This window comes from Aotus nancymaae, unplaced genomic scaffold (genome assembly GCF_030222135.1).
Source record: "Aotus nancymaae isolate 86718 unplaced genomic scaffold, 86718_ANA_hifiasm-v0.15.2.pri h1tg000090l, whole genome shotgun sequence".
NCBI lineage: Eukaryota > Metazoa > Chordata > Mammalia > Primates > Aotidae > Aotus > Aotus nancymaae.
Window position 1 is genome coordinate 2184495 of NW_026988505.1, and position 23710 is coordinate 2208204.

Below are 23710 nucleotides of genomic sequence, written 5' to 3' on the forward strand. Positions count from 1 at the left end.
GTTCAGCCTGAAGAATAGAACTCAGGTGTTCCGTGGGAACTCCCCCGTGATGGAGGCATTCTGCCCTCTGATTCTTCCTCCAGGGATGAACAAGGCAAGATGGGATTCTGTGCTGAGGAAAACACAGGACTGCAACTCCAAGAGCGTCAGTCCCCTCCCCGTATTTAAAGCTCCGATCTCTGTGAGGAGAAAAGGATTGTGGAGGTGGCCCCAGTGGTGACAGGTAGGCTGCAGGGAGACTCACAAAGTCAGACTTTGGTGTTTCCATGCCAAGCTTGCAGTCCTTCCTGCCCTGGAGATCGACTATACCATTCTGAGCTAGCCTAGACATCATAGGGGCAAGGGCAATCTAAGAAAATTAGAGGGAGATAAAACCTTATAAAACTGGCAACCCATTTAATCTCAAAGACTGAGAGGAGATGGAGGTGGGATGCAGCGCTGGGTCCTCCCTCCCACCATAGGCATTCGCTGCTGTGGGGATACCACAGGTAGAGGCCTATAGGCTAATAATTCCAGGACTGGAGTATAATTCGCTCTTACTGGGGCATGAGATTTCCATGTTCTGGTCCCTCCTGTCCTCTAAAAGGGCTAAACTTTTTTGGTCAAGGATGTTGAATCCTTTAAATGTTCTTCTGTGAAAAGCAGCATTCACTCACGGTGTTTTGTTAACTGATCACCTTTTCCTAAAATGTCTTGCCTAACACATTCCCCAGAAACTGCAGGAATGCCTCCTCTATTTGGGGAGCTGGGTGAAATCCAGTTTATTGTATCAAGTACTGCTATTCTAGAGCACTGTTCTCTCTCTGCTGGCTTCATCCTTTTGCAGAATCAGGGAGAACCTGCCTCTTCTCTTTTAAGGTCCCTTCCCAACCCACAGAATTTTATATATAGTTTCATCAGAAGCTGTGCCAACACGCTGGCTCTCATCACCAGACCATAATATGAATTCTAGAGATTCTTCCTCACGTGAAATTTTACCTGAAGCTGAAGTTTGGGCATGGTTAAGTCTAAGACAATCCGAAGTCAGGAAATTTGTAAATTTGTGTAGCTCCTCACAAATAGTCCATCTTGCAAAAGATTTTATGTATGTGTGTATGTGTATGTGTGTGTGTACATATATATATATAATATTTAATATATCCCTCCCTTGGAGTTGAAGCGTGTGCCCTTTCCACCTGCATTTCTGATCTCAGTTATGCAGGGGGCCGCTCTCTGGCCAGAGAGGAAGGGCGATGAGAGGATGGAGGCCGGCCTCTGCCCCTGCAGACGCCCTCCAGTTTGCGCGAGTTGCCGGGTTGCGTGGTTCCTCCCTGGTGTGCGGCGTGGGCTTCCCCCACCCGCGAGCGCCCAACAAGTCTCCTCTCTCCAGCCTGCGCGCCGCTGCGCGGAGGCCGAGCGAAGCGCGGTGCGGTGCGGGCCGCCCGAGGCCCCGAGGCTGGCTGTTCCTGGGACTGAGCCGTGCCCAGCCTCGGTCCCCTCTCTGTGGGTAGGGATGGTTGAGTCCAGCCGCCACGGCAGCGGCTCCTTGTGCCACTAGCAGCCCGTCTTCCGCGCTCTCCGCCTTTTCTCTCTCGACTGGCTCTCTCCTCCCCCCGCGCCCCCCTCCCCGCAGCTCCCACTCGCCGACTCTCTCTCCAGCTGCCTCCTCTCCAGGTCTCTCCCGGCTGCGCGCGCTCCTCTCTCCGCCTCGCCCCTCCCGCAGCCTCGCCGCCTTGGTGCCTTCCTGCCCGGCTCGTCCCCGGCCCCGGCCCCGGCCCCGGCCCCAGCGCCGCCAGGCAGCCCGCCGGGGTCTCGGCGCTCGGAGCCGCTCAGCCCTGCAGAGGCTCGGGACCCGATGCTATGAGAGGGAGGCGAGCCGGGCGCCCAGACCTGCGGGAGACGTCGGATGCGCGGCGGGTCTCGGGACCGGGCTCCGTCTCCGGCTCGCCCTGCCCTCGGGTGATCATCCGGCTGCGCTCGTAGCCCTGCCTTCCTCAGAGGAGCCATCCGTGCCGCGTGCGCGTGGAGTATCTGCAGACATGACTGCGCGGAGGAGATTCCAGCCGCCGCTCCTGCTCCTCGGGCTGCTGGTGCTGTGCACGAGGCTCCTCACTGCAGCCAAGGGTAAGGCGGGCTCGCTCCGGCCGGGGAGGCGCGGGAGCCCACGGAGGCCCCGTTTGCGGGCGCGAGTGTGGGTTCTGGGGACCGCAGGGCACGGAGTGGCCGCCTCCGCCGGGCGCTGCTCCGTCGCCGGCGCTCGGGGAACGCGATGCCTGGGAGGGCGCTTCCATCGAGCTCTCCCCAGCCCTCCTGGGCCCCCGCTCCACCCCGCCGTGCCATCCTTCCCCGTCTCCCGGGCTAAAAGGAGACGCCTCTTGTTCTCGGCGGTGCGGGTGGTCAGGGGGAAAGGAACCGAACTCGAGTCGGGCTGGAACTGCGCTCCGGCGGGGCGGCGTTTCCTCCGCCGAGACGCGGACTCCACGGGTCGGGGTTGGGGGGGCTGGGGGGCAGTTCCCAGGACTTTCTCCCCGGACCCGACGCGACTGGGAAAGCGGCCCAGTGCAGCTGGCCTCGAAAGTTCGGGCTCTCTCCGGGGGTTTGGGTACCAACAGGCAAAGCTCTCCGCCGGCCCGGCCTCCTCCCACCCGTACACCCCATTCCTCCGCTCCTCCTTCCCTCTCCCACGACCTCAGCCGGCGAGGAGTAGCTGCCTCGGGAAGATCGCCCCCGCTCTCCTCTCCCCCGGACTTCGCTCCTTGCAAGTTGTAAGGTGTTGGCAAGGTGCGTGAAACAGGCTGGGAGTTCTGGACCGGCTTCCAAGTCAGATACATTCAACGTGGAAGCAGGGTGGTCTCTCTACCCTGGTCAGGGGAACGAGTTCCTCTGGGTGCCTCCTGGGGCTTGAGGCTCTGTGAACTTGGTTTTCTCCCCGAATGAGTTGGGGAATGTTTTCTCCTAAGTAGCCTACAGGCTGCGACCTCAAGGCTGGCAAGAGCTTGTGCAGTTGTCTGTTCTACGGGAAAAATAAGCTCCCTCTTGAGAGCGGGAGAGAGACAGAAAGAGAGAGAATACTGATTGATTTTCACATTGGAAATACCTGCCCCTGTCCCCATTTTTAGCCTCCTTAGATGCTTTGTCTATCAATTAGCACTTCCATGGACATTCCCGGAATATCTGTATCTATGTAGGTTTTTTTCTTTCGTTTCATTTTTAAAGGATGAAATTTAATCCTATGATTTTCTTTTTAATGGTCACTTGCTTCTTTCCCTTCATAACATTTCCCCTTCCTCTCTAGATTCTTCCATCTTCCTTGCCACCCATTTCCTTTTCCTCCAGTGGTCCAGACGGAAGAGTGATTGGCAGGGCGAAGGAGGACTGTATCTGGTTGATTAGGAAACTCCAGATCCGCCCGGAGAGCGGGGGAGAGCCGTGCCGGCTGGGCTTCCCCTCCCGGCGCTGGTCTCCACAGGGCGTCCAGGGATCGGAGAGAGCTGACCACTCGGCGCCAGCTCCTCCTCACGGGCATCCACTCTCACAAGGGGGTGTCTGTGGGAATGAGCCCCGAGATCCCGGGGAGCACACACGGTGGCTCTCCGTCACCCAAGCTCGCGGTCCCTCGGGATTGGGGAGCTTCCCGCAGACTCCGACCCTCTGCCCACCCACCCGGCTCGGTCTGGACGCCTTGGCCGCTGCCTCTGCGGAGGCACCGCTGGCTGAGCAGGGCCTGGCTGGCGGCGGCCTCTGGTCGGCACTGGACTGGCTGGGAATTGGAAGGCGAGGCAGCCGAAGTCTAGGGGCAAAGAGGGTTGTGCCCTGGGAGGTGTGCAGGGGCCTGTGTGTCGCAGGGGAGAGGGCAGGAACCCAAGGGACAGGACCCGGCTTTTTCCAGCCAAGCCTTTGCGTGAAGAGGAAACACCTGCCACGCAACTCCGCAAAACTTCCCGCCCTTCCCCTGCACTCCCAGCCGATCTGGGCCCTGGGCTTCCTCATTCCCAGGCAGGCAACTCAGCCCCTGAGCGCACTCTCGGTTCCCCCGAGTTCCGCGCGCTCCGGGCTCCCCTCCCCCGCAATTAGCGGGGGTTGCTGCGTGGAGACGGCGGCGGCCCTGGCTCCGCTGCTTAATAATCCGCACACGTGTGTGCCGGGCGGATTCCGCCCCCACGCGGGTGGGCTGCAGCGCGAGACGGAGGCGGAGGCGGAGGCGGAGGCGGGAGGGAGGGTGTGGAGGGGCAGGTAGTGGGCGGGGGCTGCTTAGGCAGATTCTGGGGCGAACAGGGCAGGTGGTGGCAAAGTCCGGGGCCCAGCGGGGCAGCCCCCTGGAAGAGAGCTCCTCTAGCGCGCTGCAGGCCCCGGAGCCTGACTGTAGAATCCGAGAAGTGGAGCCCCGGGTCCCAGGCCTCTGGCGTGTGCTTGGAGCTGGAGCGGTGCCTGTGTGTGCGCAAGTGTGTGCGCGCGGAGGGGATCCAGGACGCTCGGACGCGGCGCTCACTGCGCTATTGTCTGGCCCATGCGGCGGTGCGTGCGTGGAGCTCCTTCTTTAACCCCACGGGCAGCAGGCGCCGCGTCTCCTCCGCGCCTGCGGGGTCAAGTGCGAGCGCCTAAGGCCGCCTGGGAAGGGGCTACAGGCAGGGAGGGGGCTGGTGACGCCGGCGCCGGAGTCGCGGTTGGTGCGCCAGGGCCATTGGGGCGGGGTCGCATTCCCAGTGCCCAGCAAAGCCCAGGGGACCAAGGTCGGGCCTCGGCCGGGGGCGTCGGCGCTGGGCTCCGGGCTCCGGGTCGACCCGAGGCGCTTGCGCGCAGCAGGGCTTTCCCGAGGAGGAGCGCTCCGGCTGGAGGGCGCCCGGCCACTGCCGCGGGCAGCTGCGCCGCGCGCGCCCAGGTGGCGGCTCCCGCTGTGGTCAAGGCAAGCGCAGAGTTTTTGATGCGTGGAGCATAATTCGTGACCTGCTTGTGGAGTCGTGAGGCTGGAGGCGGCCGCAGTTGAGGTCATTGGAACTGGCCACTATGGGAACCCGAGTATCAGATTCAGCTGATGATGCTGTACTCTTCAATAAAACGTTGGCGGTGTCGGGAATTCACTGGGGATTTTTCCTTTTACTTCTTGAGTTTTAATGGCATTGTAAAGGTTTGAGTCTCAAGTGCGCATATCTCTTTAAATGCCTCTTTTCAGGGACTAGGGGAAAAGGAGTAAGGCTATAAGCATTTTCATCTAGTAAATAGGAATATTAATTCCGTGTGCGCTGGCTCAAATATGCTCCTTTACCTGGGGCTGATCTACTGGCTGTTTGGACAAAGTTTGCTTCTCAGTTGTTTTTTACATATGTGCAGCCATGAGCATACAGGTATTTGCAGTCAATTAGTTACCCCTAAAGCATCCTAAAACAGAGTACATACAACACTACTAGCCCAGAGTAGCCTCATTTTAAGAAGCCCGAAAGAGAAAGGTGGAGCATTCCTCAAAATAAGTAACTCAAACATACCCTGACACACCCAGCGGAGATATGGGCTCGCACTGTTGAATTTCCAGAGAAACCCTATAACTCCATCGAGACAGAAGTATGCCTTCCCTTACCTGGTTTTAGATGAGTTACCTTATTAAAAATTCATCCCACCAAGAAGGATGCTAAGACCTAAGAATGTGAAATTCCTTTATAGCAGAGCTGCACAACATATACTTCTTCCTGAGGAGGCCAGGACACTCCTGCAGAGAAGACACTTCCACAGAAGACCCCAGATCCCCATCAAACACTAAAAAAGTGGGCTGGGCACGGAGGCTCACACTTGTAATTCCAGGACTTTGGGAGGCAGAGGTGTATAGATCCCCTGAGGTCAGGAGTTCGAGACCAGCCTGATCAACATAGTGAAACCCCATCTCTACTAAAAATACAAAATTAGCCGGGTATGGTGGCACATGCCTGTAATCCCAGCTACTCGGGAGGCTGAGGCAGGAGAATCGCTTGAAACCAGGAAGCAGAAGTTGCAGTGAGCCGAGATGGCCCCATTGCACTCCAGCCTGGGAAACAAGCAAAACTCTGTCTCAAAAAAAAAACCAAACAAACCTAACCACTTAAAATGAAGTTAGTATCTCTGTATTGCTGAGCAGATCATGTCTTTTTCTTATTGCATTGTCAGGATATTATTATTAATTCTGATGACTGTTCAGTAGAAAGCTTTTCAGTGCTTCTGGAGCACTCATGTAGTTAGTAGTTTGGGGTTTTAAGTCCTTGAAAAGGTAAGCAAAGGGGAGTCTTTCTTGGGAAGTGACAGGTTTTGTAAACTTGAATAGTAGGGCAATGAAGTCTCATCAAACGAGTCCAGAGAGGCAAATGGCGGGTAGTGCAGGGTAGGAGAATTCCCCCACATCTCAAGCATCTTACCCGCAGAGGCCTAGGGAGCAGAGGGAATGGTTATTTTTATATTGGCTTTCAGCTGGCCAATCATCCTTGATAGAAAGACTGCCACAGCCACAGTGCTGAAGTTCCTACAGGCAAAAGCAGCTCCTCCTGGGGGCAATGCTTCCTTACTCTCCAGTTTATTGCGTCAAGCAAACACCAACACAGCTTTGAAAATGTCAAGAAAATGGTTCTGCTTCCTTTAAGAAATAGATAAACAAAGGCTGAGTGGCTGGTTCCTGCTTATAAGCAGAAGATACAGCAAACCCAAGGTAGACTTTTCTAAGCTGTCAAAATGCAAATGACATATTAAATACTCTCGATTCCACTGAATTTTAAATGTGCCTCTGATAATTTTTCTGCTGAGCTCATAGTGGAAATAAGCCATTACAACTTGCATAGATGCCATTTAAGCTACATTTTCCCTTTGGCCTTTTGTACGTCTTCTGGTTGAGCTAACTTCCCTCTGTAAGGTAACTGAAAAGCTGCATGTGTAGTTGCACATAGCAGATGCCAAGTATGTCTTTTTAAACTTAGGTTTTATTTGATCAACTAATAAATCAGAGAAAGATATCTGAGTGAAGGCGTAGATATTCCACAGTGTACAGTATTTGTATCTTTGGGTTGTATGGGAATGTTACAAGCCTGTTGTTTTCTAGGATAGGAAAGTAGGAACTTGGACTGAGAGACCAACAGTGGCAGACATCAAGTCCAAGCAACTTGACACTTTGGCACAGCCACCATAGCAACCCGGGGCCGTAGTTTCTTTCTTTCTTTCTTTTTCAACTGTAAGACTGGCTTGGATATGCAACCTGAGGTTAAGAAATAGATGTTTCAGCTCTACTGAAATGAATCAATCCTCAAGGAACCCAACCTTTTTACATTGCCTTCAATTACATGACCATTGTGCTTAGCACACTGGTTGTTCATTCCAGAACAACTGATCAGTATAAAAATCAAATAAGTGTACTTAGGTATTTATGCCTAAATGCAAGGAAGGAAGGAATTCTTCTCCTTAAGGACTTTAAAATGACCTTAAGTGACTTTGATTAACCAGTATGTCTGTATTTTGGATGGACTTTAGTCCTTGAGACTGAGGTTGGTAAGTAACAGAATTAAAACTTCCTTTACATGAAAAAAGAATAGAAGCACATTGTATAATTGAGCCCGTTGAAATTGACTGATCACCAGGAGCTTTCCGGAAATAATGCATACCTTGATTTTTACTCCAGCAGATCAACCTCTTTGGATGCAGAGTGTGAAACACTTCTCTTTTCTGAGCTCAGCTGCAATTTCCTTTAAACCATTTGTATCAATCAGTACTTTCTGGGAGAGGAAAATGCCATCAGTGGTTTAGGGAAGTTGGAGAATCTTTCTTTACCCTCAAATATTGTTGCTCTATGGAGATAAGAGAGTTCATCATCCATTGGGCCCCCTGCCTCGTGCACCAACTCTAAATGTGTTGTAAACATCCCACCAAGGAATAACATTTCAACAAATTAACTTCAGTTAGCATCAGTGTCAATTTGACCCACAGTGGCAACATTTATCTCCATCCGAAATTTCTTTGGGGAGTGAAAAGAAAAAAAATTTTGCTCGCTTTTTTTTTGTTGTTAAAAATAACTTAAATATTTTACTGATATATTTTGCAGTTTACTGGTTGAAATCTGCTTTACCTTGAGCTAGTTTTAGCTTGGCAAAAGTTATAAAAGAGAAAAGAATATTTCAATGTTCTCATTCCACCCAAACATACTTGGATACTTTGATACTTTCATCTTAATACTCATAATTTGGTACTTGATGCTCATAATGTGATACTTCCATCTTAATGTTCATGACTTTAATGTAGTTTTACAAGTGGAAAGTAATGCATATAGTGCTACATTTTAAAAGCTGTCATTGCAACGGACATGAGATCAAGAAAACATAAACATGAAGGAATGAAATTGTTGGTGTCACTTCCCAGCTTTTCCCTGTATTAGTCAGGGTTCTCGAGAGGGACAGAACTAATAGGATACATGTATATATAAAGTGGAGTTTATTAAGTAGTACTGACTCACAGGATCACAAGGTGAAGGCTGTCAGCAAGCTGAGGAGCAAGGAAACCAACAGTGAAGCCTCCAGTCTGTGGCCAAAAGACAGAGAGCCCCCAGAAAACCTCTGGTGTTAAGTCCAAGAGTCTACAAGATAAATAGCTTAGAGTTCAGCGTTCGAGGGCAGGAAGCATCCAGCACAGCAGGAAGATGGAGATGGGAAGACTCAGCAAGAGTCTGCTTTATTCCAGCCACGCTGACAGCTGATGAGATGGTGCCCACCCACACCGAGGGCGGGTCTGCCTCTCCCAGTCCACTGACTCAAATGTTCATCTCTTTTGGCAGCATCTTCACAGACACCCCCACGAACAATACTTTGCATCCTTCAATCCAATCAGGTTGACACTCAATATTTTAAATGGTATAAAATATCAGTCAGATGCCAGTGCTTTTTATTTCTTACTTTTTGGCTTGATATATGTTGGAGAGATTCAACCTAAATAAAATTCAAGAAAATCTAATATGCTAGGGATACTATGGAGGTAACTACAACTTTTTGTCTGAATTATTCAGATAATTATCAACCATGAACCCCAGTGGAACTGAAGCAACTTTGCAAGGCATTGAGCATTTTCCTGAAGGGTTGCAGCAACCCTCTGCTTTTTGTACTGAACATGTCTGTCACCTTTATCTTTATATCTGTCAAGGTTGTGGTGGGCATGAAGCAGAGTTTTTGAATACTCCATGTAAACTTTGTGTGCATAAGAATTGTTTCAATCCTAATTCAATGCAAATTCCATGGCTTCTTTTCCAAGTGATTCTCAATTAAGTGGATTTTGGATGGAGGTAGAAATCTATTTATTTACCACCCATGCCCATCCCCAGGTAATTCTGATAACAAGAATACATGTAATCTCACGTAGGAAATGCCACATTGGGTACTAGGTTGTGTGGTAAAATACGGCTTCTAACTTGGAGATGGTAAAAATTGCAATGGCTATATTTATATATGTGTAATACATGATGTATACTATATATATTTATCTGTATATAAATTTTATCTATATATTACATATTTTAAATATAGATAGTTACAGTCTATCAAACTGTCATCTCTCTTTACCTTCCTTTCAATAAAAGGCATCAAAACCTAGTAACTTATTTACTAATCCTTCCCAGACTAGTTAGCTCACACTGATTTCATGATGAATACACTATACTATGAAATTGTGCAATTAATTCAGAAGATTTCTTCCTTATCATCAGTGCCTCTGTTATTGGTATTCATCATTCTATGCTGTTTAATATTCTCTTTATTAAAATAGTTTTTCAACAGAGCAAGAGATTCAAACTCCTTGTCCATAATGTTTATATTATGGTAAGACTTCAAGTGATAATTATGCTCTTTCATATAAAAATACTGTTCAAGTGAATTATTTTTTTCTTTTACTGTTTAGTATACTCTGATATCATTAGTGTTATATAAGAAAGGGCTAAATGTTAGGTTAGAATTTGAATTATTTGGAGAGTGATCTCTAATGAATGAAAATCCTTTGAAATTAATTATAAATTCCAGGCAGTCATTTTCAAGATGCCTGAAGAATGCTGATTCCTCTATTTAGAGAAACTTTTTCTCCTCTTCCCTTTTTTTTTTTTTTTTTTAACAGAAAGTACCTTCATTGATCTCTAACAAATGAGTAATTTTCTACATGAAGTTGACATTCCTGTAAAGGATGTGGGGGACTCTCAGCATTCCCCTTTCTATAAAATTACATCTCCCCAATAATGGGTTACATAACTGTGGCTCCTAAAATCTTGCCTGGCAGCACTCTGAGTAAAGTTTCACTTCCTGTGAAAATGATGGATTCCATTGAACTTAGAGAGCTTCACTTTTATCTTAAAGAATGGGCCTTATGAGTGTTCAAAATCCATCAACAATTTTAGTCACCACATTTCAAACTATCCTTTTTATTTGGTAGGAAAATAGCATACTTTGATGTATAATACAGCTGGGACAGTTCAGCATTACAAGGTGTGATCGACACCTCACAAAAAGAAGAGAGACCTTGGCAAACTAAGAAGGGTCACATTTTTACAAGAAATTAGCTGAATTGATCAGACACTTTCTGCACACTACAAATGTCTTTCATTCTTATTGTGTCTCTTTTCCCCTTTATAAAATGTAATTACTATGGACCACACAAGACCAATCCATCTGTTAGGGTATTTTTGTTGTTGTTGTCTTATGGTTTTAGCTGTATTCATGAGGTTGCAGTTCATTTGTTCAACATCCATGCTCCATTTTACATGGAAACAATATGGAGTTTAAATATATTTCCCAATACTTAAAAACATATAAATAATATCAAGGGAAATGCAGGTGAGAACAGTCATCTTGTTACTGTTAGGTGGAATTCACTCTATTGATTAATGTGATCCAGGTAGAGCTACTGTAATTTAGGGAAGATATACACATTTTTAGTCTGATATGATCCTTCACAATGATGACTGGGGATAATAAGGAAGAGTATTGGGAAGACTTGACTCTTAAAAAGGATTGCAGTAATAATTTTGCTCACTTAAAAAATTGTGGCAATGTGCCAAATGAAATACTCAACTCAGCATAAGTGTAATTTATGAGCCCTTCCCATTCACCTACCCCACATTTTTAAAAAAACTTTTATTTTAAGCTCCAAGGTACATGTGCAGGATATGAAGTTTGTTACATAGGTGAATGTGTGTCATGGGATTTGTTGTATTGATTATATCATTACCAAGGTAGTACACCTTGTTAGTTATTTTTCCTAATACTCTCCAGCATCCCACCCTTCACCCTCTGACAGGCCCCATTGTGTGTTGTTCCCTTTATGTGTCCATGTGTTCTCATCATTTAGCTCCCACTTATATGTGGGAACATGTGCTATTTGATTTTCTGTTCCTGGATTACTTTGCTAAGGACACTGGCCTCCAGCTCCATCCATGTGCCCGCAAAGGACATGATCTTGTTCTTTTTTATGGCTGTGTAGTGTTCCATGGCTACGTCACATTTTTAACAAAGAAGCTGAATCTCTGGGTGCTTCCTAGGAGTTTCGATTTTGACTTCAGAAGAACACTAGAGTCACGTGACATAATTTGTATTTAGTCAAATATTAGGCTATGTGATAGAGACATTAATGTCAGGTATCTATTGGAGGTTCTATTGGTAGCTGAAAGTTTATGGAACCTCAAAGGGCTGTCGGGTGTGTCCGTTTAGGTTCTTGACTCCACTGCATGAAAGAAGAAGAAGTTCATTGAACAACCGAAGTGTGTGCTGAAAGCTGGGTCATTGTAGGCTGCTTGAGGATGAGACACTCTTGTCTCGTGCTGGGGAAATTCCCTTTATGGGCAGCTTAATAAACTATTCATAAGAGGGAATGGATAGGCGTTGCAGTGAAGCGTGTTGCTGGGAGTCTTCTGGGTGCACATGTGCAATTGCTCTGCATGCTAGCACATATATCACATGGCTCACTAGCATCTTAGTTCTCTACCCAGGGGTGTGGTTTTTACTATTCCAGTGAGAATACGTCAGCCCAAGGACACTAAGCATGGGTTTCTGCGCTGGCGAGAAGCTGGGGGTTTTCCCTTCTGCTGTCAGTCGTCCTTGCTGCCGGATCTTCTACCCACATGTCCTGGGTGCAGTTTGTGCGCTGTCAGGTGGTCTGTTCTCTCCATCTACCTGGCCAGTTCGTTCCCCTTTACAAAAGGCTACGGCCACCCTAATCTATCCCAAAAGAAAGGAAAAGAAAGGGAGCAGGATCAAAATCATGAACTGAAGATGAGGATGTTGAGAAGCAGCCTGAGAACAGCCAAATAAACCTTTTTGTTTTTCGATAGCTCATTGAGGGCCAGTTTCGATATCAAGCATGTAAATGAACCCAGAAACACTGCTGCTCTGTGGGATCCAGGTTCCCCTTCTCAGACGTTCACTCAGTGCTCTTTAAAGCTGAAGGGCGGGATGCGAAGGGAAGTACTCTCCTCTCCTGGGACTAGTCCCTGAAATATTCAGATTTATATGCAACTTGTGTGAGGCCTTCCTCCTTTCCACTCTCATGCAGCCAAGGGGCCAAACCTTTGAACATCGTCTATTTATTGGAAGCTAGAACCTTAGAAACTTTTAAGCATTTTCCCTTCTAGTCTTGTGACTGTTACTCTTACTGTTCTGGAGCCTTTGTAATGACTTCCAAAGTGTAATATCAAGAGGACACTGAGTGTGGAAAGAGAAGCAGTTTGTGATTTACTGGAGATGTATATTGTTTTCTTATATACTGTATATGCTTTTCTCTGTAGGATGCAGCATGCTTCTCCCAAGCTGACTTTCAAAGTCCTTCACAATCGGTCTTTTCAGCTCTGCCCTTGTGACTTCCAATTCAGTCAGGCCAGGCACATCCTAACTATACCTTCAGCTTTCTCTCCATTGAGGAGTTTTCCATTCATCCTCATGACTGTAACTTTCAGCTTTGTTTCCATCCATCTCAAGCCCACTCAGCTTTGAGTCCACTTCGAGTTCTCTCATATGTTAATCACCCAATCTACTTGATCTAAATTATTTTTGTCAGTTACTATGTTTAAAAGTCATTAGTCATTATGTAGGTTTAGGGTCCTTTAAAAATATTTTGTTCTTCCCCATCTCTACCAGAAATTAAAAAAAAATAATAGCTGGTATGATAGCAGGCACCTGTAATCCCAGCTACTCGGAAGGCTGAGGCAGGAGAATCGCTTGAACCCTGGAGGCGGAGGTTGCAGTGAGCCGAGCTTGTGCCACTGCACTCCAGCCTGAGTGACAAGAACAAAACTCCATGTCAAAAAAAAAAAAAAAAAAGTTGTTCTTGTTTGGTGATTTTTCATTTATTTGTTTACGTTGTCTTGACTTCATAAATCTTTAAGTCCTGGAGAATTGAAGTGCATTCTTGCAAGTATCCAAGCATCACTCTGGTTTCTTACACACTTACTGTTTCTTTAATAAATAAACACATGTTCTCAGCCTATGTAATATGCCCGATTCCAGCCATTATTTTTAATGAGTTCAAATTAATGTGTCATCAACATTTTATGAAAACACTCGTTGAAGATAGCTGACCTGGGGAAAGTATCAGTACAGATTTCTTCAAGTCACTGTGCCTGCTTATTTACTCACATACTGAGACTAGAACTTGTCAAAATAATTAGCTTTGAAGTCCTATATTCAAGGTATTATTTTGCCATGCTTATTTGATTCAATTGTGTTTCTTTTTCTTGACTGTTTCTCTTTGTATACGAAGTTATCTGAGGTGTTTGCATTTTTTCTTCTGGTGACAATAATTTAATAATATTAGAGCTTGTTCAGCAGATATGCCAGCCTTCAATTGTCATTTTGATCTTCATGACTATTTTATCTCTCCGCTTTTTAATTTTAAATAATTACATTAGAGGATTATGGAACAAAGAAGGACTAATCAGTCTCTTTCTTTTATAACTGCAATTACAAAATTACCTTTCCAGGCTTCTTTGCTGGCAACAAAAGACGTGGAAGGGGAATGTTGTCAGGGTGTTGAAAAGATGAGGCGTCTATTGACCTGAAAGTATGAGAAGTACAGCCAAGCCGAACTTTGGGGGATGATTTATGTCTCTTAGCAAATGTGTTTTCCTTTCACTTTTTACGATGGATGGACAATAATAGGTCTCTTAAAAAAAGTCCATATAAAAATACTATGAAGTGTTATATGACAAGTTGAAGTGACTATCATTTCTTCTTACCTTCTATATTTTAAGAACAGAACCTATGAGAAAGAAAAAAGTATCTGAGTTAAAATTTGGTGTCATTTACTGTAGCTTTAAAATCAGGATAAAAGATCTGAGTCACTTTTTAATGACCTTAATGACAATACTCATTCTTTGTCCCAAAATGAGGAAGAGAGACAGAAAGCCAACAGTATTTGTAGCAAGGTAATTTCATAGCATCCTCTGTTACCCAGGTTTATCCTCTCTGCAGGACCAGATGCCACCAGGAACAACTCAAGAGCTAGTAAACAGAGCTACATGGAAGGACAGATTGGGGAGCAATCTTCCATTTGAATACTCTTTGTATTAGCCAACTACTGTGTTGTAACATTATTATTGCACACTTAACAGCTTCAAACAACACACATGCATTATCGTATAGTTTCTGTGGGTCAGGGGTCTGTGCGTGGCTTGGCAACTTGTCTGGGTCTCCGCTTAAGATCTCGCAAAGCTGCAATCAAGTGTTGGCTGAGACTTCATCGTCACCTGAGGCTCAGCTGGGGTACAGTCCACTTCTAAGATAGTTGGGCAGCTGGCAGAATTCAGTCCCTTGCAGTTGTAGGCATGAGGGCTTAAGTATTTTGCTGGCATTTGGCTAGAGTTTACCATCAATTCCTGGTGGCCACACATAGTTGACACCTGCGACTTCATAGCATGGGTCAAGCCGGATTAGGAGTGGGGTTTAAGGGAGAGAGATTGGGTGAGAGGGAGACTCCACAGTTGGGTGCTACAATTTCCTATGTAATCACATAATCCTGTACACGCACTCACGTACAGCCTATCGCTGTCAGTTTGCTGTGTTGGTTGAAAGCAAGCCATGGGTCCCGCCCACTCTCAAGGAGAAAACCAGGGCATGGACATCAGCAGGTGGGGGTGCCGTGTGGGCCCCCTAAGAGTCTGTTCACCACATTGTTCTAGACAAATAACAGAAAAGGATCATCTCACAGTCAGTAAGCAGAGAGCTTTGGAACCATTAAGCATAAAAAGTTATTTTATAGAAAGAACAAACATAAATAATAAATGTAGGAAAAGATTCCCAAGCATATAATTGATTGAAGCTGAGTGCATTAAACATTGTCATTTTCCCTCAGTGCATTTGTGAAACTCTAACTGATGGTATCAAGTCTTGGTTGTGCACAGAGAAGCCACTCCCTTATAGTCTTGTAGTATATCTAGAAAAAGTAGATAATTCGGCCCTATCAGCCAAATGCTAAATGATCAGATGTTTTCATCTAGGGAGTTAATACATCCTGCTGCAATAGGGGCTTATTCACTGTAGCCCCCTCTCTCTTACTGAAAAGTTGGACAGAGCCTAAATGTTTACCATCCTAAAATAGCCAAGTAGATTGTTGAAAGACACAGTGTACTGCCCTCATGAATGTATTTCCATGGTGAAACACTGAGTTGAATACTGCAAATAATATCTATATTTGGATCCCATTTTCAGGTACAGAAAAGGCAGGCTCCTTCTATGCACATGGGAAATATCTGAAAAGATGCTCACATCACCGTGTTCATGCTTAAATCTTGTTTGGTTACTTTGAATAACTATGTCAACCTTCTCTAAATTAAGTAACAGTTGTTAGATTAAAAAAAATTACTTGAAGAAAACAGGTTGCTCTTACTAGTCCACTTTGTTGGGCAAAGTAGAGATAGATAATTATATATATAATACATATACATATATATAAAAATATATAATATATATTATATATAATATATTTAATATATATCATATATAAAATATATTATAAATATATATTATAAATTATATTATATTATAAAATATAAATTATAAATATATTACAACTATATATATATATATATATATATATATTTCAAGGCAGGGTCTCGCTTTGTCACCCAGGGTAGAGTGCAGTGGTGTGATCTCAGCTCACTGCAGCCTTGACCTCCTGGGATCAAGCAATCCTCCTGCACCAGCCTCTCATGTAGCTGGGACTATAGGCCCATGCCACTACACCCAGCTAATTTTTTGTAGTTTTTTTTTTATATATAGAGACAGGGCCTTGCCCTGTTGCCCAAGCTGGTCTTGAACTCCTGATCTCAAACAATCCACCTGCCTCAGCCTTCCAAAGTGCTAGGTTTACAGGCATGAGCCACCACACCTGGCTAGATAAGATTTTTGAATTCCAAGTGACCATCCAGTTAATACATTCAAGTCTCTCATTTATTTGTGTCCAGAGGAGTTCAGCATCTCACCCAAAAGGCAGAGCTCAATCTAAGGAATTCTCTTCATTTTACAGTGTGGCTCCCAGGAGGGGCCCACATGCCTCTTGAAAGCCTCCTTCCCGACCAACTCCTTCCCCAACCCTCCAGACCACACCTGCCTCTCCGTCCCCACCCCACCTCCGTTGCTGCCTTGCTGGGACTCTAAGCGCAACAAAAATACTGACTCTCTCCTATTGTAATAGGCACACAGCCCTCGTGGCCACACTCTGGGGAGAGCAGCATGCTAGGGAAGTCCTGGGCTTAAATGTGAAACTAAGATTCCCCAGGCAGCTGGAGAAGCACCGTATGCAACCTGGAAGCTTAGGAGACTGCTGAGAGTCCTCACTGGTACCACAGAACTCCCACTGGGTGCCTGTGAAAGGGTTTTAATGCTTTGTTAGATACTAAACGACAGTAATTTATTTGAGGTGAAAAATACATTGTTGTGATAACATTGTATTAACTAGTTAATATGTTTTATATCGATATGATTCGATCTGTATATTTATCACTATGGAATATTTAGTTCTGAAAAATTAAACCCATTTTTACCACACCAACATATTTTGTGAGGACTACTCAAATGAGCACAATTAGACGATTGCATTTTTAGATTTGTTAATGATTTAAATAGATTGAAGGACAAAATGACTTCAAAAGAGTGAAAACTAGCTCCTTCTTTAGGTAGACAGTATCTTGTGATAGAAATAATTTGCCTTATTTCACAGACTCAGGGTTTCAAAAGGTACAGAAAGGCTGCCATGTATGCCTTTGACAGCATCTACTATGGAGCTCAGCCCAAGTTCAGTCTCCCCTGCTCCTTATAGCATGTGGTCTTGGAAAATATTAGACTTCCTGAAACTTGGTTTCCTTCTCTTTACAAAGGGAATGCCAGCTGTGCTCAGTATCATAAGAATTACATGAAGAAACAGATGTAAAAAAGCACAGAACCATGCATGGCTGTTACTAAGCTTAAATAAATGCGAGCAGCTATTTTATTACACTAAGTAAAAAAAAGTTAGACACTCAGTTCTACGTGACATGCCTCCAAGTTCATCATTTGAACTTGTACATGAAATTTAGGTTGAATACAATTAACAACTCAGTAGACTCACTTAGAAAAGACATGTTTTAACATCATTTAACATCAGGAAGGCCTGGAAATTTGAAGTGACTATGAAAAGAACAATGAAAGGAAATAACAGAAAATTTCACTCTTCAAAGTAGATTTTTAAAGTTTGCTACTACTTTCTCCAGAGTTACTTTTTCTGAAGATCCTGATGTCTTGGTGCTGACTTTTCCCAATAGTTCTATTATCCAGGCTAGAGTGTAATGGCACAATCTCAGCTCACTGCAACCTCTGCCTCCTGGGTTCAAGAGATTCTCCTGCCTCAGCCTCCCAAGTACCTGGGATTACAGGCACACGCTACCACACCCAGCTAATTTATTATTATTATTATTATTATTATTATTATTATTATTTTAGTAGAGATGGAGTTTCACCATGTTGGCCAGGCTGGTCTCAAACTACTGACCTCAAGTAATCCACTCACCTCAGCCTCCCGAGTGCTGAGATTACAGGCATGAGCCACCTTGTCTGGTTTATATATTTTTCTAACTGCTTAGTTTTGTTCAGGAAAGTATCTGCAGCTATTTTGAGTGTTTTAAATGGTGTGAGTTGCCAAAGAAGCAATTTGAAAAACAGCTAACTTAGTTATTTGCTGGGCAATATAGTAAATCTGTTACCTTTCTGAAGGTGAGGAGCAGTTAGTGAAGTCAGAGACTCTGGGTTTATTAAAATCTTTAAAATGATTAGTGCTCATTTCATTGACTCAAACATACCCTCCACCCCAACTAAACAAGGAGGGCTCAATAATGTTAAGACACTCAGTGTGGTCTGGCTTTTTCCTTCTGCCTTAAGATTCTAAGTTTAGTGTGTCCTGACTCAAGTTAGAGGGACCCTTGAGGAAAAAGTTGCTGTGCCTCCACCAGCCTGTTCCCCCTTTGAATACCTGCAGTGAGATCTTAAAAGGTAGGGTGTCTATATGTGAGATCCCAAGTTATAATATAAAAATAAATCCCAAACTGTGACATTAAACTTAGGTGTTTCTTCCAGGGCCACGTGACTGAGACCTTTGGAATAGGGTACCTAGAACTCAAGTGGCCATGGTCGCAATACAAACTTCTCCAAGTCGGGTACACCAAGTCTGGCTATCAGAGTGAATGTGTATCTCACACTAACTGTGGCCAAGCGCATATCTACAGGGAAACCTCGTAAAGACAGCACGTGTGCAGGGCCCTCAGAAACTAATGGCTTGTGAGGTCTTGGGTACTGGACACTCTTTGACTGTGTGGATGAATTAGTGGATTAAGGATTGATGATGGCTCTTCTTCTTCCACTGTGCTGAGACTATTCCTATCAGGCCAGCCCTATATTTATTCAATAAAGGTGCTGTGACATGCTGAATGTCTTTCACTTTCAGTGCATTCACCTCAGCAGGCGAACCTGCCTGCAAACTAATTTGGGGCTTAGTTTTCAAATGGGATCTCTTTAGGAGGGGCTTGCTTAACCATTATGTCAACAAGTAAGACAGCTGGGTCTGCACGTGGGGTAGGCATCAGCTGTGAGTGAGTGCATGTTCAGGAGAGTGATTTCAGTGAGATCCATCCAAAGGCAGGCTGGAGCCAGTCCCCAGGCATGCACCTCCACAGGAGCTCTGAGAACTTAAGTTTTCACACCAATGTGAAAAAAGCCCAGAAAAGAAGAGACCTTCTTTCCCAGTGTGCATAAGTCCGTGGATATGCACACACCCCTCACTTGCAACAGTCTCCTCCAGCCTGCAACTGTTCCAACCTGTGCCATGGGGAGAGCTACTCAGTGGGCCTGGGGTAAGTGGTGCTGTGTTTTCAATGAAGGTTAGACGGGCATAACCCTTCTTACCTTATTTCAGGGAGTAGAATGTTAAGTTCCACGCTTACCTTTGCAGAATGAGTTTTGCCCTCATTTCACTTTTATTGAAGGAGCTGTGTGTTCAATTAAATATAAATTAATATAGACAGAAAATCATTAACAAGGAAACTTACAAAACAAATGATCAATATTATAGGAACATTTTAAGGGTGAGCAATGCATATAAAGGTGCTCCATCTTGAGAGAAACGCCAGTATAACTGTTGCTACTAAAAGTGGTATAAAAATGAGCACTTTGCCAACATTTAATATGGTCCGTTCAAATACATACGGGAGACATCTGACAAATTGCACTATTAGAAGAGAAAGACAGCAGGATATGCTCTCATTCCTCTGCTTCAGAATGCACCTGATGCTCTGGAGGATTTTCGTTATGTTTATAGCTGACCAGCAATGTCCCTCTCTATTTCTTTAAGCACAGTTGCCCTAAAGTGGCACTTACTTAAATGAATATTTAATAATAAAAAAAAAAGACACCAGTGAAAGGAAGTGATGTGTGTTATACCTACCATATCATGTTCACTTCTAAAGTGAAGCTCATTTTCAGCAAGGACATGCTGGAGTGGGGTGGGGTTTATTAAAACAAATAAAAATGCTGGAGTAAAATACCTTCTCATCCTTTTTAGCCTGGATGAGGGTTGTACCAAATGAATTTAAACACATGATGTGCTTGTCTGTATGCTATTTCTAAATTGTTGCATTATTTTGGACATACTAAAAAGTAGTTCCAAGAGTTTTGTAAGTATTGAATTTTAGGCATGCCACAGAGCTAAGGATAAAAAGATATGTAATATAGGAGCATCACAAAGTCAGGTTTTATGTGTTTTTATCAAAATTATATTTAAGAGCTAACTTTCTTTACATTTCATTAAGATGCCTTCATTACGTTAATGTAGCATGTAAACAGATAATTATTTTAAGGTATATTAAACTGAGAGAAGAAACAGCTGCAACTTCTGAGGCGGCTACCCCATGTATTTGTAAACAAGTTGTTACTTGTCACGCAGGTGTATTGCATAACTCTGAGGTTTGGGGTACGAATCATCTTGTCACGCAGGTAGTGAGTGTAATGTCCAGTACGTGGTTTTTCAGCCCTTGTCGCTCTGCCGCCTCTGGTGTCCTCCAGTGTCTGTTCTGCCCTTATTTATGTTTATATTTATCCAAGGATTAGGCCCCACTAATAAGTGAGAACACGTGTCAACCAATTATTGACCTCACATTTAAGAAATTATTACCTGCAAGTAAACAAAAACTCCAGTTGAAATCAGAATGGCATGAATGTCTGTTGTACAATTATTTCTTTTTCAAGAACATTTTCTCATAGTAAATACAATTATGTTTTATCAGATATGGCCAATCTGAGCAACATAGGAAATAGTATTTAGTCCCCTTTAATTTGCTTATCTCAGAATGCTGAGTTTCATGAATAGTATCTGCTGTGCTTTTTTCTATTATTGCAAAGGAAAATGTATCCACTATTCTTTACTCTGCCACAGGTGGTCATAGTGGTTATTATGGAGACAGTTGGCCATATCTTTATTGACACAGCACATCAGATAAAGCTCTGAAGAGCTCACAGTGTCAATGGCCCTTTGCCTACTTCTTAAATCACCATTACTTTACTTGAGAGTAACACCTGTTCTGTTTAGATATGGTACTTCTACCTGGAGACTAAGGGATGGGGTTTCTAGTCCAAACTCCACTGTATTCCAGTTTGGGGACTTTTCTGGGCTTCAGTTCCTTCATCTGAAAAAGAAGTGATTTGGTCTTTCACTTTCAGCCCTGACATAATTGGACTTGTATTTTTAGTGACTATCAGATCAATCAATACATACTTAGAAGGTTAAAGCAAAGTAGCCTACATTCAACAAGCCTGCTTCCAGCCAGGAAATAACAGGAATACTTGTAGTGTGTGTGTAATAATTCCTTTTCTTTTCTTATTGCTAATGCATTTAACTCAATAATCTACAGTATCTCTTTAAATGACATACAGCAGTTGTTTCCTTTAATTAGCATAAGTCGAAATTAATTATCCTTTAGACTTTTTAAATGATATTTTCATAACCTTAAAAGTAAAAGTCACCCTGGTGAATTAAAAATAGTAGAACCTTGGTTCCAGCTTAATTTGCTGGAACAACGAGGTCACATTGATTATCTTTATTGATTGATAAAGACTGATTATCTTTATTATGTGGACCCAGCCCTTCTTGGTAGGTAAATGTTTATTGTAGCTTTTGGGGAGAAGCCTCCTCCCCCAGTCTGTGCTGGATGTGAATGCCTACTGGTAGAGCTGTAGGAAAAAGCATCCATATATAAATTTTAAAATACATATATAAAGCGTCCATATATATATTTTTAAAATCCATATATAAAATAAGCATCCATATATAAATAAACAAAGTACCCTATCTAAATTTTGGACTTGAATATACTGTCTAATAACTCTTTGTCTCTCTTTTCAAACCCCATTATATTAACATTAACCATCACAGACTATTTGTCTGGAAGCTGATACAGTTGTAACATAGCTATAATACTTAATAGCATACATCATCACTGGGAGACAGCTCAATACTGTATTTTATCATGTCATATTTTCCTGACAAGGATTTGAGGCACAAAATATCTCCTTCTGGTCACATGCTGTGGATTGCACAGCAAAGACCAAAGGTGTTATTCTTCAATGGCTGTCTTACTGTGAGGTCTCTGAGTTTAATCATCATTTCTACATGCCTTCCAACTGCATATTCCTGCATCCATATACAGAATTTAAAAATACATCTATGTTGATACTTATACAATAAAAGTCAACTCCAATCTTTTCCCAAAGATTGTACACCCTGAACTCTCACTTTATTATGCTAAAAATAATTTTCCTGCAATGATCATTCTCCATCAACACATAGTGATTTATATACAGTCTGTGTCTCCTAATGTTCTGCCAAAAATTTTTATATATCTCGACTCCAAATACGCATATTGGAGATAATCAAGGGAACCTTTTAATATTGCAAGTAAGTGTTAACTGACATGTGCAACATTGTGAGACTGTGCTCTTCAAAAATAAAACCTTGTGCCTATAATCCCAGCACTTTGGGAGGCTGAGGCGTGTGGATCACCTGAGGTCAGAAGTTCAAGACCAGCCTGGCCAACATGATGAAACCCCATCTCTACTAAATATACAAAAAAAAAAAAAAGAAAAAAGAAAAAAATATTAGCTGAGTGTGGTTGCATACACCTGTAATCCCAGCTACTAGGGAGACTGAGGCAAGAGAATCGCTTGAGCCTTGAATGCAGAGGTTGCAGTGAGGCGAGATCGTACCACTACATTCCAGCCTAGGCAACAAAGTGAGACTCCATCTCAAAAAATAAAATAAATCAATCAATCCATGTCCAGAGAGGCTAATCTAAAACTTCCTTGCTTTGGATGGCTTGTTATTAAATGGCTTTGCTTTTTAAAAATTAGTTTTCCTTTTTATTCCAAGAAACAAACAGACTTTGGAGAAAAATGTTTTCAGCCAGGTGTGACCGTGTTGGTTTTGTTATGTTGATATGAAAAGAATAATGGGTTTTTCTGTACCCATACTCAGTTTGGAGAAAGCTAAGCTATTACATAAAATTCTAAGTTTCCCTTTTACAGCTTTGGGTGAATAAAAAATAAATAAATGCACATCAGGAAGTCTATTATCACAACATAAGCCTTGAAGAGCTCTGCTCATGGTCAGGACAATTGGTATTATTCTTGGATAGAGTGTACTTAATGGCATTTGGAAGATTTGTAGAGATACAAATTAGACAGCACTTTAAGTCAGTTTTATGTTTGATTATGGAGGGTTTTTTCTGGTCTTCACTACATTGAGTTGAAGTAAACTCTGCAAGATTCTATAGAATTCAACACAGTTTCTATGGTTCTATTTTTTATTTTATCAAATGAAAGTGTGTAATTTAAGAGCGAGAAAATTTTCTAAAACTCACACTGGTGAAAGTAATGCTTCAGTACAAGCAAATAGTATTTACAAGTAAATTTCACATACATTACTGAAATGATTTCAAATGTTTATCCCATGAACTGTATTGACTTCACCTGTAAGTCAAGGCCTTTGCTGGTTATCATGGATCTGAAGCGAATGAGATAAAGTCCCTGCCCTCAAACATTTTAAATTCTAAGAAGGATGCTTTCCATCAATAATATGGTCAGAGTAACTAAAAAGGAACTAAAAATAATAAAGTGTTCTGCAAAATACTGAATAATTAAAGAAAATGATACATATTTATTAGTATGTTTTTATATTTAACACATATTCAGTAGCA

General features: G+C 43.4%; 1 protein-coding gene across 1 annotated transcript in view; it reads left to right on the forward strand.

Moving 5' to 3' along the window:
* The first annotated feature begins 2018 nt into the window (after positions 1-2018).
* Positions 2019-23710, forward strand: part of CSMD1 (CUB and Sushi multiple domains 1) — a 2129340-nt gene continuing 2107648 nt past the window's right edge. The window contains exon 1 of the mRNA XM_064369795.1: positions 2019-2103. Within this exon, the coding sequence (XP_064225865.1) occupies positions 2019-2103 (85 nt within the window). The remainder of the gene's footprint in view (positions 2104-23710) is intronic.